General features: G+C 52.8%; 5 protein-coding genes across 6 annotated transcripts; 3 read left to right on the top strand and 2 right to left on the bottom strand.

The window, feature by feature from the left end:
• Positions 1–2: 2 nt before the first annotated feature.
• On the top strand, positions 3–2363 carry PV09_00381 (uncharacterized protein). Its single transcript, XM_016353117.1, has 2 exons — positions 3–1941; positions 2002–2363. Exons 1-2 carry the CDS (start codon positions 469–471, stop codon positions 2068–2070), a joined length of 1542 nt encoding a protein of 513 aa, XP_016219374.1. The 5' UTR covers positions 3–468; the 3' UTR covers positions 2071–2363.
• PV09_00380 lies at positions 2233–4578 on the bottom strand. 2 transcript variants are annotated; one of them, XM_016353116.1, is made up of 4 exons: positions 4516–4578; positions 4167–4410; positions 2835–4098; positions 2233–2759 (listed from the first exon to the last, which is right to left on the bottom strand). In XM_016353116.1, the coding sequence occupies exons 2-4, from the start codon at positions 4266–4268 to the stop codon at positions 2647–2649; spliced, it is 1479 nt and encodes a 492-aa protein (XP_016219373.1). In that variant the 5' UTR covers positions 4269–4410; positions 4516–4578; the 3' UTR covers positions 2233–2646. The 2 variants fall into 2 exon arrangements, with proteins under 2 accessions (XP_016219373.1, XP_016219372.1); XM_016353115.1 differs by having other exon boundaries at positions 4167–4578.
• Positions 4579–5575: 997 nt separating this feature from the next.
• On the top strand, positions 5576–8378 carry PV09_00379 (uncharacterized protein). Its single transcript, XM_016353114.1, has one exon. It carries the CDS (start codon positions 5894–5896, stop codon positions 7526–7528), a length of 1635 nt encoding a protein of 544 aa, XP_016219371.1. The 5' UTR covers positions 5576–5893; the 3' UTR covers positions 7529–8378.
• Positions 8057–9750, bottom strand: PV09_00378 (uncharacterized protein). Its single transcript, XM_016353113.1, has 2 exons — positions 9671–9750; positions 8057–9589 (listed from the first exon to the last, which is right to left on the bottom strand). Exons 1-2 carry the CDS (start codon positions 9704–9706, stop codon positions 8420–8422), a joined length of 1206 nt encoding a protein of 401 aa, XP_016219370.1. The 5' UTR covers positions 9707–9750; the 3' UTR covers positions 8057–8419.
• A 4318-nt stretch (positions 9751–14068) lies between these two features.
• Positions 14069–15733, top strand: PV09_00377 (histone H2A.Z). Its single transcript, XM_016353112.1, has 3 exons — positions 14069–14758; positions 14844–14926; positions 15108–15733. The coding sequence occupies exons 1-3, from the start codon at positions 14743–14745 to the stop codon at positions 15423–15425; spliced, it is 417 nt and encodes a 138-aa protein (XP_016219369.1). The 5' UTR covers positions 14069–14742; the 3' UTR covers positions 15426–15733.
• Positions 15734–16172: the final 439 nt, after the last annotated feature.

The following is a 16172-nucleotide window of genomic DNA, read 5'->3' as shown; positions in this document are numbered from 1 at the left end:
CAGCTCTTCCTTCGCTTTGCGAGATTCATGTATTCGCAAGTCTTTTGTTGTGATTTGAGCTCGTAAGACACGCTAGTGCATTATTTTGCTTGTGCATAAAGTCCCGCTTTCCGCTGATTTGATTTGTGGTGGTCTTCCCGAACGCTGCACGCGACTCATCACCCGAGAACAACTCAGAGACTGCCCACCACCGGCGCGCCGGAAGGCTGAAATAGGAGGCGATACTCTTTTCAATAGCGAAACTAATCGATAGTTGTGTCGGCTTAGTAGAAAGATTGCCCTGTTAAATTCGACGAAACGAACATAATCGATCCACCAAACTCCACAGCGATCTCCTACTTCCGGGCGTTGGGTGGGGACGTAACTCGCATCCAAGAGCATGGACAACATCACGAGCCTTGTATGAAGAAGGAGAAAACCATATGAAATTTTGTTAGCGTCTGCACGAAGAAGCGCAACTGCCTCCACATGCAAGCCAGCGAGCAAGAAGTGGGAACGTTGGACAGAAAGATGAGGTTAACGGCATCGACAAGTCCCGAACGGCGACATAGGCCTACGCAGTCGGACTCAAGCTCAAGCTCAAGCACGTCAGCGGAGGCGTCATCTGCCGTGAACATGTCAAGAACAGGCAGTTCGCATAATACGGTCTTGGATACCGCTGGGGATAGCGATCATGCACAGGACCATGCCCTCCCAAGTCCTGCGACTCAACCACCTACACGGCGTGATAGCAGAAATACTGTACCAAGTAATGGGAGAAGGCAAAGCGACATCGTATTGCCAAAGTGGCAGCCAGATGCAGATGTCACACGGTGTCCAGTCTGCAACAATCAGTTCACGTTCTGGTATAGGAAGCATCATTGTCGGAAGTGCGGCAGAGTTGTCTGTGCCAACTGTTCGCCACATCGCATAACGATACCTCGACAGTTCATTGTCCGTCCTCCTGAACCCCCAAGCATAGTGCTAGATCTTACTGGAGAGACATCGCCTACTACTCCAACAACGCCCGTGCAGCTGTGGGGCGGCGAAGAGGTACGAGTATGCAATCCATGCGTACCGGATCCAAATTTCAGTCCTCCGCCGCAGCAACAGCCACCAAGATCTCCTGATCCCATACTGCCTGAACACTGGAGGTTTCCGACGGAGAACTCCTCACCTCCAATTCATCATCCAGCGTCAAGGAGAATGCGTAACTCATCTGGACCTCTCCCTCCAGCCCCACCACTACCGCCACATATAGGGCACCGACCGACATTAAGCGATGCCTCGTCGATGTCGTCTGATCATCATAGAAGATTCCCACAAGGGCCATTCCTGACTCATCGTGGGGCATTCCCGGCACACCTTTCGGTACGCGATATTTTCAGTTCCTCTGAATCAAGCAGCGCCCACTATCCACCCAGGACTTCTAGTGCTGGAGCAACGGGTTCGTCCTCCTCGACACACCCTCCAGCACCGTCACGGCCATACCACAATCCCCCCCTGATCGACATCAACACGTCCCCGCCTCCCGCTGTGCAACGAAGGAGGCAGATTCCTGAGGAAGACGAATGCCCTATCTGCTCCGAAGAACTTCCACCCAAGGGACCAAACGGGGAGACGACGGACAGAGAACGACACGTCGAAGATTGCATTGCAATGCACTCGTACACATCTACACCTCCTTCCAGGGCTGTTTCAGCTCCTCCTGATGGGGGGGAAGGGGCCTCATCGGTTTCTGGCTCAAGGCCGGCTGCAGGGCCACCGGCCTCACTGCCTTCCTCATCCAGTGCACCGTTGCGGCATCGTCGAATGACAGGAGGACGTATGCTGGTCTACAAGGCGACGGAGAAGGACTGCGTGGCGGAAGACGGAACAGAAGCGGAGTGTGTGATCTGCTTTGAGGAATTTGAGCCCGGCGACGAAATGGGACGCCTGGAGTGCCTTTGTCGCTTCCACAGGGTGAGTTGGCCACGAGATGCCATCATTCATCACAAGCAAACATGCTGATCCCTTGCGCAGGCATGCATTCGGCAGTGGTGGGACACCAAGGGAGCAGGCAGCTGTCCCACGCACCAGCTGCATGACTGAGTTTCTCCCGCGAAATTTCTGGCTAGTCCTTTTTCAGGGGTTTAGGGTAAAGGTCCAGCGTTGATAGTTGTTTTTCGTTTTTCGTTCTTTGACTCAAAGCACGTGTTCGAGTTGGGGCATGTTCCATCGCCCGAGCAGAGACTGATCCCATTCATGTTCAAGTTGGAGTTACGGTGCCTTTTCATTGGGATCGCATATTATACCACTCACGACGCTTTAGTTTCGGGAACGCCTACTGCTCGATTGATATAGACTACACGTTTTGCCAATGATGACATGAGACAAGTTCTGATCTTTTCCAATTTGTTCTTCTTTTTTTTTTTTTTTACATCCCCTAACTGAACTTTGTACATTCGCGTGCTCGAGACGCCTTTTCTATATCCCGAAGAAAACTAAGGTTTCCCAGCACCTGCGTAAGGTCAAGGTTACTTCCTTGAACACGATCATGTCCATGAGAAGCACAGCAGCGACACCCTCATATGCACAAGGCCCTGTCGGATGTGGATGTCTTCCCAAAATCTTCTGCATCGAAAGCCAAGCCCATTTTTTCTTGCTGATGTTCGATACATGCAACGCTTAGTTCTTGACGTATAGGTCGACGTACTTGTCGACATCCATTGACTGGAGCTTCTCGAGGTCCTGGGCGAGTTCGACGAGCTCATTAGCGCGGGCGGAGTCGTAGTGAGGAGCTGTTGCGGATGAACGGTTAGTCTCGTCACGTAAAGCTGGGACAACAGATTCGATTCTGAGCATTGAACACTTACCAACGTGGTTCTTGTACTTCTTGAGGATCTCAGGCTTGGCCTCTTCTCTCCTCAGTCTGTGGCCCAGAGGAGCCTCAACGAGCACCTCGTCCAGGACGGTGCCGTCCTTGAGCGTTACGGTCAAGGCATTGGCGATCGTTCGCTTGGCCGGGTCGTGGTAGTCCTTGGTGAGCTGTGGATCCTCAACGCACTTGATTCTCTTTCTCAGGCTCTCGAGGAGCGGCGAAGTGGCAGCCTCAGAGCCGTCGACGTAGTCGGTGGCGACCAGACGATTGAAGACGAACATGTTGGCAACCATGTACTGGACGCAATGGTCACGGTCGGCGAAGTTGTCCATAGGCTTGAACTGCTTGTCGATGATGCGGATGCAGGCCTCGTGCGTGCGGTTGACGACGGAATCAATGTCTTCGGCGGTCTTGCCCATCTCGGCGAGTTTCTTGTTGATGATCTGGGCGGCTTCGATGGCAGTCTGTGAGTGGAACTCGGCTGGGTATGAGACCTTGAACAGGACGTTTTCCATGACATACGAGCCGTATGGTCGCTGGAACTCGAATTTCTTGCCCTTGAAGGCGACATCGTAGAAACCCCAGACAGGAGCGGAGAGGACGGTTGGAATTCCACCCTCGCCACGCATGACCTTGAGAACGTTGTCTACCGCCTTCTGGCAGGCGTCACCGGCTGCCCAGGACTTCCTGGACATGGTGTTCGGCGAGTGGCGGTATGTGCGGAGAGCTTGGCCGTCGACCCAGGCGTGGGAGATGGCGTCACGGGTTTGCGCCTCAGTCAGGCCGAGCATCTTGGAGACCACGGCGGTGGAGGCGACCTTGACGAGGACGACATGGTCCAGACCGACTTTGTTGAACGAGTTCTCGAGAGCGAGAACACCCTGGATCTCGTGCGCCTTGATCATAGCTTCGAGAACGTCCTTGACCTTGAGGACTTTCCCGTTGCCGAGCTTGCCCCCGGCGCGGTTTGTGCGCGAAATCCAGTCTGCAACCGAGAGAATAGCACCCAGGTTGTCAGACGGGTGACCCCATTCGGCGGCCAGCCAGCAATCGTTGAAGTCGAGCCAGCGGATCATAGCACCAATGTTGAAAGCACCGCGGACAGGATCGAGTTGGTACGGAGTACCAGGCACTTTAGCACCGTTCTCTTGCACGGTGCCTTCTACAATGGGGCCGAGCAGCTTGGTGCATTGCTCGAATTTCAGGGCCTCAAGACCGCACCCAAGAGCGTCAACCATGACCCAGCGAGCGGTGTCATACTGGATGATTTCAAAGTTAGTCTCTGACGACTGGGGGGAGAGAATACTTAGCGAACGAACTAACTTACGGCGACGTCAGAGTCAATTTTGTACTGGTGAACATACTTGGCCATGTCCACGATCTCCGGATCGAAGTCGCGGTTGGATGGCGGCGGAGTGTAGCTGCTCATCTTGGGCGACGCCGTCGAGAAGGAGGCAGCAACTCTCGTTCTGAAGGACTGTCTCGCGAAGCTGGAGGCGATGGGTCGAGCAAGGGAAGCCGTCCGTAGCTGGCGGGAAGCTGATCTCGAGGATCTAAGCAGCGTGCGGGCACTGAGGGACGACATTGTCAAAAACCAGCAAACCTCACAAAACACACAAGCACGGCGGGGAGCAAGTGCAGTCAATTGGCAAGAAGAGTAGGTGTTGTCTACGCACCAATTGACTTTTTCAGGTGAAGAGAAAAGGATCTTCACTTTTTGTTTACGAGCCGTAGTCGAGGAAAAGTTATAGCCGCGGGGACAGCTGCCCGTCGTCAAAGCGAGCTTGAGTCTGCGGCTCGCCGCTCCGAATCGGCCTTAGCTGGGCGAAAGCTCCTCGGTCTGCGTAGCCGGCTGGAGAAGGATAGCCAGGGCCCCAGAGCGCTGCTGGGCAGACGATGGCCGAGAATAGAGGCCCCGAAAGGGTTTCTTCTGACTCGCCGACCCAGCGCCTTTGACGTTAGTGTACGAAGGATATATACACGCTATAGCCGAACTCGCATGAAGCTGCACAGCACCAGCAAGCTGACCGTGTGCGCCGTGCTGCAGTGTCACGGAAGGCCTCGTCATTGGACCGGCCGCTCATCGACCGTTGAATTTTCGCTCTTGAGTTTGTGCGCTGTTTGCAACCAGGCCAGCAGGTTGAGGGCGCCTTCTCCGCCTTCTCCGCCTCCGCAATGGCCGAGAGCCCATCACTGTTCTAGCGTGTGCCTGGCAGAACCGCTGGTAATACAACCGTGCCACGCTCCTCAACAGGAGGACAGGTGAACATGCAAATGGTCACGACTTGGAGCCAGCCATATCGGCACTCCTCGAAACCCTGCCGACAGGACCTGGGTGATGATCAAAACGGCCGCGACACGTTGAGAGCCTCAGCAGCGCAACCGACCACGACACATATAGAACTACGGAGTAGAGCACTGTGAGAGCGTAGGGCGCCCCAGTCGTCTGTGGGCACTTAGGCAGAGGAAGCCGCTACCACAGGGGACAGGCCAGCGCGGCGAGGGGGGCAGTTCGCTAGGGCTTGGGGGCTTGCCGCTTGCTTGAGGCAAGTGCAGCGTGAATGCAGCACCACACCTTCCCAGAGGCGTGGATGTGCCTTGCAGTCCTGAGGCACCAGAGAAGAGAGTGCCTACTGGAGCCTTAGGCGTCTCCATATCTCGAATCTCCTCAGCCCAGCACGGAGCGGCCGCCACGCAAGAGCCAATCGCCAAACCTAGATAGTAGTGGCTGTCATTGTCATCACTGCGTTCCCCACAGAGCACTTTGTCCCTCCTACAACAACAATTGCGCAATGAACACAAGCAGCATATCACCTTTGCACGGTATACTCTTTTCTCATTCATTCAGTTCTACCTTGCAAAGGCCGCGACCACCATCTTGACCGTCCGCATCCCAGCCAACGCGCCGCCAGCCTCTCCCGAATCGGCCCATCGCTGAGATCTGCATGCACTACACCATCATCCTACTTCCTACCACACGCTATACTTCTCGAAGATTTCATCCTCCTGAGCTACGGCTTAAATCCCAATCTTTCGCCAACATCATAGCTTCACATGTCTGGGGAAGGCGTGGTGCAACAGGCGCGTCGGACGCCTCGAGCCAGGCATAAACACTCGAGGAGTGTTACCGGTCCTGTGTCTGACAGCGAGGGCTTCATCGCACAGGCGGGCAACAGTCACAAAAAGAGCGGGCGGAGAAACCAGCAGGCGCACCATGTCGCGCAGCCGGTGCCGGCTCCAGCGTGGCAAGACAGCGATCCTTCGCAAATGGGTGGCTTCTTCGATGCACACGGCAATTTCGTTAGTTCCTACCAGCATTCAGCGGGGCAACAGCAGGTACCTGGCATGTTCTACATGAGCGACGGGGTACCTTCGCATGCAACACATCAGAAAAAAAAAGGGCGTCAGAGCAGGAACGGGCGCCACTTGAACGGCACCAACACGCCTCCTCATGCCAGCTCTGACAATGAGCGTATCCTGTCCGCAACCATGTTGCAATCCATGACGCCGGCCAAGGCAGCCGCATATGCAGGCCCAACCTTCCATGCATCGCCCGCAGCAAGCAATCTTCCCATTCCCAAGTTCTTCTCTAAATCCGTACCCAATGATAGCACACAGGTTGGTCTTCGCGCACGTCTTGAGCAAGAACCAGACAAGAGCGATGGCAGTGACAAGGCCGAATCACCTCCCGCCGTGCAACCGGTAACCGCCGCGACACGATCCACGCCAGACCATGCGAATGAATCGCCTCTTGACTTCCTCTTTAAAGCCGATAAGGAGCAGAAGGCCAAAAAGCAGGGCTCGAGCATTGCCACTACGCCCCCGGTCAACAGAACTGAAGGCGCGAGCTCGGGATCCGCCCGAGCCAATCCCTGGCAGTCGATATATGGCACAGGTCCCCGCAACCATCAGAGACAGTCATCCACCGGTTCCGGCAGAGAGATGTTCATGATGGAGCTTGACACTCGAGACGCATCGCCCAGGCCGAAGCACATCAGTCCACCACCTCCTTTGCCCCGCATTCCAAACCGATCTGTGAGTGATTTCGCCGCGTTGCCGCAGCTCTCTCCACCAAACAACGGCCACAAAGGACTACAAATGCCCTCTTTTCCGCCTGTTTCCCAGACGGGGACAATTCCCGCGCCAGCCATACCGGCTTCAGAACAGCGGTCTACAATGGACCACTCTTATTCACCGTTCAATCGTGCGGGTCCTTATCCTACACCCCACAGCAGCGAATCTACACCAACTCACCAGCAGGGACTATATCCACCCCAGAATGGGCTTCATTACGGCAATCGAAACCTATCACCTCTGTTCAAGGCCGCAAAGCAGGATTCCTCACGACCACCTTCAGGTCTAAGGCAGGAAATCCAGCATGCACCCATCCAATCTCTCATGGCAGAGTTGCCCGACAGCAGCCCATCGAGACCAACAAATCCGCACCGACGTGCGTCTACCCAGGCTGAGAAGGCTGCTCTTGCGTATTTACAGACCCATGTTTCGAATGCTCCAACAATGCCTACGCTACCGTTGCCTCGAACGGCCCCTTCCGAGCTTGATGGGGTAGGAGTCGTGGCGTCTCCTGCGCCTACCGGTGTCACCCCACCTGGTGCGAATGCATTCAATACAAAAAGCATCGAAGATGACCTCAAGCGCATGTTGAAGCTCACTGGTGGAATCAAATGAATCAGTCTTCCGCTTCACATTCTCTTTTCTGCATTTCCTTAGTAAGATATGAAGAGATTTGCACAAAGTCCGGTGCAGAGTCTTTGATTATTTCACCTCTGACGGCGGATCCTCAGATGCATCTGTTTCCACGTGGTTTTATGGATGGAACGATCTATCTGCGGGACCATTGCAAAATCTGCTCTGGAGATAATTCGCGATATACTTTTTCTTTTCACTTCTTTGAATGATCTTACTTCATTCTCCTTCTCCGCACCTGAACACAACATGACATAACTACAGCGTTCATTTGTTATAATTGACATGACATATTCGATCGACTGACAGACACATCAAACTCACGACCCAAGGTTACGTGAACGACGTGGCGTTTGGCTCACAGTTTCAAGCTACCGTATCTCTTCTGCTTGTTGCGTTCAACGCATATCGACACGTTATATCACTATAGTAAGGCGTTATACGAGAGGCGGACGGATCATTTACGCCATCACAACGCAACATCTTTGTTGCTCGAGGATGCACATCGTTATGATTTATTAGCAGACCGAACGAGAGGTGCCATCTCGGGAAAGAGTAGAGAGAGCTGCGATTATAGTCACAAATATCCACCAAATTCAGCACCAAATTCATTGTGGACTAAACGGTGCTAAACACAGACACATCCCTTCGAAAAGAAAAAAAAATAACCCCCCAACAAACCAACCCCAAAAAAATTATATTGAGTAGCATAGAACATAGTGTTCTGACATTCTTATGAATGAGAAACTTGGCTTTGCTGCTCAAATTACTCCTGTCTTTGACATTTCTTAATGCGGATTATTTTGATGTCTAACAGCGCAGGTCTGCCTAACGCCACCGCAAATTACGAGACGGATGTTTATACGATTCTTTCTACAATTCAGCCAAGAACTCATCGAGAAGCTGCAGCCCGGCTTTGAGTTTCTCCGTAGGGCATGTGAAATGTATGCGAATTCTTCCCTTGAATTCGTCCTTTAAATCGCCGTGCCCGAAGCAAATCGTGCCCGGCGCCAGCATCAGTTTCTTTTTCTCATGCAACTTCTTACAGAAATCAACCTCGTCGACAAGCTCTCCCGTACCGGGATCCTTGAACTTGACGAAAACGGTCGAGCCAGCAGTCGGTGGTACCCAGTCGCAGACTTCTGGGTGAGCGTCGATGAACGCCTGGAGAAGACCGATGTTTGTCTTCGCCAGCTGCAGGTTCTTGGAAACAATCCGCGGCCGAACACGAGGACCGAGGACTTCTAGCGCGATGGCCTCATCGATGAGCGAAACGGACACCAAGGACATGACGCGGTAGGACAGGAAGGTCTTTCGCAGATCTGCCGACCGTGTTACTATCCATCCGATTCGCACGCCGGAGAGACCGTACACCTTAGACAGCGACTGTGTGACGACGACGTTGTCGTAGTCGAGGGCGGCGTGCTCGATCACGGACGTGGGGACGTCGCCGTCGGCGTGATAGAGCGAGTGGAAGTTCTCATCGCAGTGGACGACAACATTGTACTTCTTACACAGTGCGACGATCTCCCTCTGCTCAGCCGTTGTGAGATGCGTCCCCGTCGGGTTGACCGGGTTGTTCACCACAAGCAGCTTGGTCCTGCCTGGCCGGATCAAGCCTTCCAGCTGCTTCATGTCCAGCGCCCAGCCGTTGTCAGGGTCGAGGCGAAGGTACGAGATGTTGCAGCCGATGTGCTCGGGCTCCTCGATGCAAGGCCCGTAGGCGGGGTACTGACATATAACGTGGTCCCCGGACTTCAAGAGCGACTGGTGAACGATGTGATTCGCCCCCGTGGTCCCGTTGGCCACGATCACGTCGTCGGGCGAAAGCTGCGACAGCTCCTTGTTGTATGTCGCCGCTATCGTCTCGCGAAGCTGGCGGTTACCCTGGGGGCTCCCGACGTCGAACTTGATATGACCAAAGTCCAAGGCCGCCTGGGTGATTTTGGGGTCCGTGGAAAGCTCGACCATGTCGCTGAGTGTGAGGCTAGGTGGTGCGCTGCCACCGATGCTGATGGTGTCTGGCTTGCCTGAGCATAGCCACTAGATGGTTCGGGATCAGTAACCAATACAATTCAAACTCGCTTTCACGTCGTGAACCCTTTTGAGTGACATCCAACCTACATAGTGGAGCTTGTTGAAGCCAAAGTTACCGTCCATTCCGTTCGAGACGAGAGAATATCGCAGAGGTTTGAACAGTCGTGTTCAAGCGCGAAACCTTTCGACTCATATCAGTTCCTTGACTATTAGTCAGAGAGTGCACGTGATCAAATGATTATCATTGCCGAAAGGGCGCGCTTCAAGGCAGCCTTGCGCAGCTAGAACCAATGTCCAGCTTTTAACCAATGTACAGCTTTCTAGCTGCACAAACTAGCCACTAGCCTTGAAGCGAACCATTCTACATGACAAGCCGCCAATCGTTCAGAACAAGCTGTCTCGCAAGAGACTAGCTCGACCAATTTTTTCACGCTCATTGGAGTCTGCTCGACCAATAGTTTCTTGGTCTCATGCGGATCGTCGAGACTACATCTGACTCAAAAGTCGGGCAAAAGAATGTTATGTAACGAGTATGATTGTTCTGCATGAGAATAATTCCTGCGCATTCGACCTTTTAAAAAAAAATCCCCCAGGCCAGCTAGGTTCACGTGTGTAATCCATACATACTTAGCCATTGGCCCGTGCCATTAAAAAGGCTATAAAGAGGTGCGCCATTTTCCCATGCAGTATTCCAACACTATCGCCCACCCAGCAGGCATTCCAATGAAAAACACCGAGACTCCTTCCTCCCCACACGTCCGGCGCTGGGTTTGGATCCATGAACCGATTCTGTCTAGTCCGAGGAAAGAACGTGAAAGGATAAGAATCATTGCTGGACGCTATCATGAATAAACTGAGAGGGGAATCGTAGTGTCGCGTGCGTCAATCATTTCTGACAAAAGAAATTCGTCCTCGAAATACAGGTTCGTAGTCAACACGGGCGAATCCGAATCGGGATCGAGCATATGCGCATGTTGCACAAATTGAGGGCTGTTCCTGGCCAATCTAGATGGTGTCCCGGTTTTGCGCGGTTTCATTTCATGTGTGTGGGACAAGCGTAGCCGACCTGAACTATTCTGTCCGATACGGCGTGCTGGCCGTACGCTGCGCAGGCGTCGACACCGTGAATGTGATAGATGCAGCCACAGACGGCATACTTTTCAATGACCCTCATGCACATGATTGACTTGGTAAAGTTGAGAAATCTGCTGTCGAAGTGTGTTGTGTCCCTGAATGAAACCTTGATGTGCCTTGATGGAGGGAGTAGCGAGGACAAGAATTCAAGGAAGATGCAATAGAAAATCAGGCTGAGCAAGAGTTCCAGATAAATACGGTGCAAAATAAAAACTGGAGTATGACGCGGTAATGGAGAGATCGCGACAGGTGGAAGTAGAAGCACGTAAGAGAAGGATGTGTCCAGGCAACGACAATGTCGTATCGATGGGCTGAATTACGAAGGAGAGGTATGCAATGAAGAGGATGATGTAGTTGGTGTGTGACGATTCGTAAGGCAATGAGACCGGTATCATAGACTTCTTATAGCTAGGACGCATGATGACTGAAAAGCCATGTAGGCTCGCGGTGCGGACCCGTTCGGGGTGCGCGAATGATACTACTAAGAGTGGAAGCAGAGTGGAATGGAGCTGACATGGCCAGGTATTTTGAGATGGCTTGGGGTTGTAACTCAGTTTTCGCCCCCGAACGAGGTCGAAACTCGCATTTGTGGACTAGTATGCCGTCCGAACTCATTTGGCATGATTCCGATTGTTCCGCAAGAGGAGGGTTGGTGATGGTGACGTTGGGCAAATGGTGAATGACAGCAGCAGCTACAGCAGCAGCGAACAGCAACAGCAACAGCAGCAGCAGTAGCAGCGAGGCGCAAGGCGCAGCGGCGACAAGCATGTGGCTCCGGATCGGCACCCGTCGCACACTTACACGACAGGTCGGCTGTTTTTCGAAAGCAATGTGCATATTTTAGGGGCCAGCCCACGCGCAGTAGCACGCGGTCGCCGCGCGGGCCAAAAATGCAGCCAAAAGTAGCGACACAGGTACCAAAAGTACGTGCGAGGTACTTCGCCATGACGGCGCGCCTTCGTTCAGGTCGCCACGGTCCCCTGCAGCGATGGGGCTACCGCAACGTGAGAGAGAGCATAGCCATGCGGTTCGCCGAAGCGCAAGGCCTGCGGGTACCGTATTCTCACAGGCCGCACCAGCATGCATGAACGAGCGGTCGTCCAACGAAAGCCGGTGAGGAAGCGTTCGCACATCGAGCCTAATTGCGCAACACTGCAGCGCTGCGCCTCCGATTGGCTCGCTTCCATCCTCAGCCACGGCGCCAGGCCAGACTCGGCATCGCAGCATACGCATGGCCGCTTCTTTCACCGCACACGCTTCTGCCTCTGCTCGACCAGCCGCCTCATTATTGTCCATTCACTTCTTATTGATCTCTAGCAGTCACCATACTCGTCGCTCCGACTTGTACGTCTCCAGACACGACGTCAGAGAGCCGCCGTCCGGGCCATCCCGTGAATCAGCTTACCAATCTTTTCTCTCTTCACCCACATCGTTCAACGTTCGATACGAGATCGTGTCGCGCATGACCCAAGCATCTTCGCTTTTGCATCGCTCGGTTTTCGCCGTGAAACGCACCGCGCTGCTGCAACCGCTCCGGATCCTTGACTCCTTGATGTTGGCCTCACGGCTGCTCACTCGAGCACGCGTAGACTTCGTTCCGCAACCTGTCGGGCCGATAGACTGCCTGAATTAGCAGCGGACAAATATCGTCGTCATTGATTACGGTGATATCTTCTAAGCATTGAGCTTGGTGGCAGCCTGACGAGCTGGTCTCACGCCGCATTATGACATAGGCTACGACTTATCTACTCTTGTCGAACAAGCGTGAATCACGTCTTGACGCTTTTTGATCGCGAAACACCAAATTTGCCCGGCAGCTGTCCACGTAAGCAACCCATTCCAGCAGCTAACTTATATCTTACTCCGGCAACATGCAGTGATGCAGAATGCAGTAAATAAAACTTCAGGAATAAAATAAAAGTTTCCCCTTCTCGGCACAAGTTTAACCGACAATGAATCACATTAACGTAAAGGTAATAAAGGTGCTTGGAGTCAGCGATGTCGCCAAGCTGCAAACAGGAATGCACTAATTTCGACGGGTAACTCGTACAAAATGATGCTGTAGGATGCAAAAATAGACGTTGCCAAACATAAAAACAGGAGCAAGATTGTAGAATTACCAGGAGATGCTGGCATAAAATCAACACCCCAGACAGCGAGTCTGCCTCGAATCGTCTCAATGTCATAAGCCAGTAGTAGTAGCTTAAGCACGTAAACTCTTAATCAAGTCATCATGTCCCATTTACGAACACAGTCTGGTCGTTGCAATTGGCACACAGGTCTGGGGCGGCACGCCGTACAACGTCCACTGGCGTGCACGCATTCCCGCCATTGGAGAACGAAAGGGGGCAGAATTGCATCTTCAGCGTTTCAGAGTGACCGCATGTGTGCATTCGTATGTGTTGCTGGCACATGCTGTTGAAGGTCGTGACAGCCAGGGCAGGGTAAGGGTCAGATGTGTTGTTGTGTGGAGGAAGTGAGAACTTGTGTGGGTTGTGCGCCAGTGGATGTGAAGATCAGCCTCGTCGTACTTCGTGAAGGTGGGGCCGGCAGTCCCGAGGATGGATTCAGCTCAGGTTTGGGCCACGCAACCGGAGTCGAGAATGTCGTGATATCTTCCCCTCAGCGGAGGTGAGTTGGATTGCGCTTCCCGAAAGACCCCACAAATTAGTTAGAAACCGATGATTTGAAGCACGTACGCTGTGCAGGCGTCAATGCAAGGCCACAAACAAGCCGAAAGACCCAGAAAGGGTTGAGAAAAATAGGCTCAGGACTCCTTGTTTAAAAAAAGAGGCGGATCGCTGACTCGAAATCACTGGCAGGGGCGGATTGGGGCAAGGCAGATCCCGGGAGCATGGGCTGCCTCCGGTGGCCTCAGCAGAGGTAAGATCCCGAATCAGTCAAGCGAATCCTTTCAGCTGGTTGCGTTTGGCCACGTGGGCGAGTGAAGAGTTCGAAGGTCTTTCGCGTCTTCCAAAATGTGTGCGTATTCACTGACCGAGCCGTTCCGTGCCAAGGAGGTTAAACGGAAATAGTGTCGTGTGAGCAGATGGCTCGCAGATCGAAAGTCTACGTGTAGCAATCGACTCGAAATGGATGTTGAGGGATGCAAAGTTACCTGGTCCGTTTCCGGGTGCAAAAGTGAATGAGCGGTAGAGGGACTTCAAAGGAGTCAATGGCGTGAAGGACATGAAGTACGAGCCTTCTCAGCCCTATTCTCCGCCTGGAGACGCCTGACCCTGGAACCACTTCTACTTTTGGCCTGGTGTTGTTGCCTGAGGCCACGAGACATCAATCCGTGCTTGATAACTTCCAACTACAAGACAGTCACAATTGAGCATCGCGGCTTCATGCTCGAGCACCTTGTGCTATCAACTCTTGCTACCCTGGAGAGCCATCATGTGCGTTATGAGTACCGCCAAGACGGTACCTTTACCGGCCGGGCGGCATTTGTCTTACGCCCTCCTGCAAAGACGGGCTTTTGCTTAAGAGCGGTGAAACCACACAGGTATTTCCTTCTCCATAACTAACATCTCCATACTTCTGGCGCACAATGCATGTACAGCGCTCTTAGCATCCAGTACTCGACAGAGGGGCCTGCGTTGGGGAGCTTAGATCTGCTCGCGCTGACTCGGCTTAAGAGCTCTAGGCCGTACTACATCTTTTCAGGACAATATATCAGTTTATGGCTTCACAAAATGGCCATAATTCGCACACGAAGCGAGATAGGCTACTGTGACTCCATATAGAGCCTCCTTGCTGCCTGCGCTGCCATCGCTAGGCAGTTGCGACTTCATTGCAGTCCAGAGTATCGCACGTCATGTGATGGTGCACGGATCAGCGAACGTCTCGGTTGGACATGGACTCGGTTTTCGCGTCGCTGCCCGTTCTTGCGCTTGCAAAACACCAGCCATCCCATATAAAACACCACCACAACCGTCCGCGCCTTTGGAAATCCATCGCTACGGTCGCGAATATTCTCTTGACCCGACACGCAGTCAACTTTTCTTGACTCGAAACCGAAAATGCCCGGTGGTAAAGGTAAGCGCGTCGCTGTTATGGGCCGAATTTCGCCTTTCCAGGCGCAAAACAATACGGATTGCTAACATTTTCACCTTTTTCTCAGGAAAGACAGGTGGCAAGACTGGTGGAAAGAGTGACGGCACGTCCAAGACGCCAAAATCTCACTCCGCAAAAGCTGGTCTTCAGGTATGTTTTGATTTCGCGCTAATTTGACTTTCCTGCCCTATACGCCGCGCACAGTGTAGAAAGACACGTAGTGGTATTTGCCTTGGTTTTGGAATCTTTTTGGCTGCACAAGAGACGCGTCATCCGCGCAAACGTCATAGCAAACTTGACTTTGGCGGGGTTCTAACGTATTATGTCACAGTTTCCCTGCGGTCGCATAAAGCGCCATCTACGGACCATCACTCGCCAGAAAACCCGTATCGGTGCAAAGGCAGCAATCTATCTTACCGCCGTATTGGAGTACCTCACCGCCGAAGTTCTCGAGCTTGCGGGGAACGCTGCGAAAGACCTCAAGGTCAAGCGTATCACGCCACGTCACTTGCAGCTCGCCATCCGTGGCGACGAAGAGCTAGATACCCTTATCCGCGCAACCATCGCTTTCGGTGGTGTGCTTCCACACATCAACCGCGCGCTGTTACTCAAGGTCGAGCAAAAGAAGAGCAAGAAGCTTGAGGCATAGATGATATCTCAGGTCGCAGGATGAGGGAACTTCGCGCGAGTATGTATTAGTTGCTGCATGATTCGTGGGTTTATCTATCTTCAGCAAACGGACGGGGTCCCGGCACAGAAGAAGGTGCGTGAGATATGGACGCGCTAATTCACTTGGGACATTTGCTATGACTAGGCTTTGTTTGGCGGGGTGCTTCGGAACCTTTTTGGAGTAAATGAAACTGGCGTGTGGGGATAACGGTTGTTATGGTCTGGTGTCTTACAATAGTCATTAACAAAGAAAGTCGAAGAATGAACCCAAACAGCGATGTCCATGAATTCCTTCCATCCAAACACACGTGCCTCTCCGATCTACGGACAGCCTTGCACTGCGCTGTCAAATTTGTGCTAATCATGTCGCTTATTCGAGATTGTCACATGTATTACCCGTACAGTCGACAGCCAGGAAGTATTCTGCAGCTCAGACAGGAAGGAGTAACTAGAGCCATATTATACTTGACTTTGGCCGAACCTTACCGATCTCTGCGCAGCTTTCGGCCTAGCAGGCTCGTTTTCCTTAGTGCGTAACAAAAGTTGATGCTCAGGAGTTTCGAATTCTATGAGTCTCGTGCCAGCGTCACAAAGCGCTCTTGCAACGTAGCGTTCCCTTAGGTCGGAGAATCAAATGATCTTGTAAAGTGTGACGTGTGCTGCCTCATTTTTTGGGCTACGACATGAAATGAGGCCAGACTGTTCAGAACATCTCAAAGTTGTCACA

The sequence above is a fragment of the Verruconis gallopava genome (assembly GCF_000836295.1).
Source record: "Verruconis gallopava strain CBS 43764 unplaced genomic scaffold supercont1.1, whole genome shotgun sequence".
NCBI lineage: Eukaryota > Fungi > Ascomycota > Dothideomycetes > Venturiales > Sympoventuriaceae > Verruconis > Verruconis gallopava.
Note: the sequence above shows the minus strand (reverse complement) of the source record. Positions and strands in the feature narration are given on the sequence as shown.

Coding starts and splice junctions, on each gene's coding strand:
- PV09_00381 (XM_016353117.1), top strand. CDS start 469: ATGCAAGCCAGCGAGCAAGAAGTGGGAACGTTGGACAGAAAGATGAGG. Junction 1,942..2,001: donor GCCTTTGTCGCTTCCACAGG/GTGAGTTGGCCA, acceptor TCCCTTGCGCAG/GCATGCATTCGGCAGTGGTG.
- PV09_00380 (XM_016353115.1), bottom strand. CDS start 4,424: ATGTCGTCCCTCAGTGCCCGCACGCTGCTTAGATCCTCGAGATCAGCT. Junction 4,099..4,166: donor AAATTGACTCTGACGTCGCC/GTAAGTTAGTTC, acceptor GAAATCATCCAG/TATGACACCGCTCGCTGGGT. Junction 2,760..2,834: donor GAAGTACAAGAACCACGTTG/GTAAGTGTTCAA, acceptor CATCCGCAACAG/CTCCTCACTACGACTCCGCC.
- PV09_00379 (XM_016353114.1), top strand. CDS start 5,894: ATGTCTGGGGAAGGCGTGGTGCAACAGGCGCGTCGGACGCCTCGAGCC.
- PV09_00378 (XM_016353113.1), bottom strand. CDS start 9,706: ATGGACGGTAACTTTGGCTTCAACAAGCTCCACTAT. Junction 9,590..9,670: donor GCTTCAACAAGCTCCACTAT/GTAGGTTGGATG, acceptor CGAACCATCTAG/TGGCTATGCTCAGGCAAGCC.
- PV09_00377 (XM_016353112.1), top strand. Junction 14,927..15,107: donor CCGCAAAAGCTGGTCTTCAG/GTATGTTTTGAT, acceptor ATTATGTCACAG/TTTCCCTGCGGTCGCATAAA.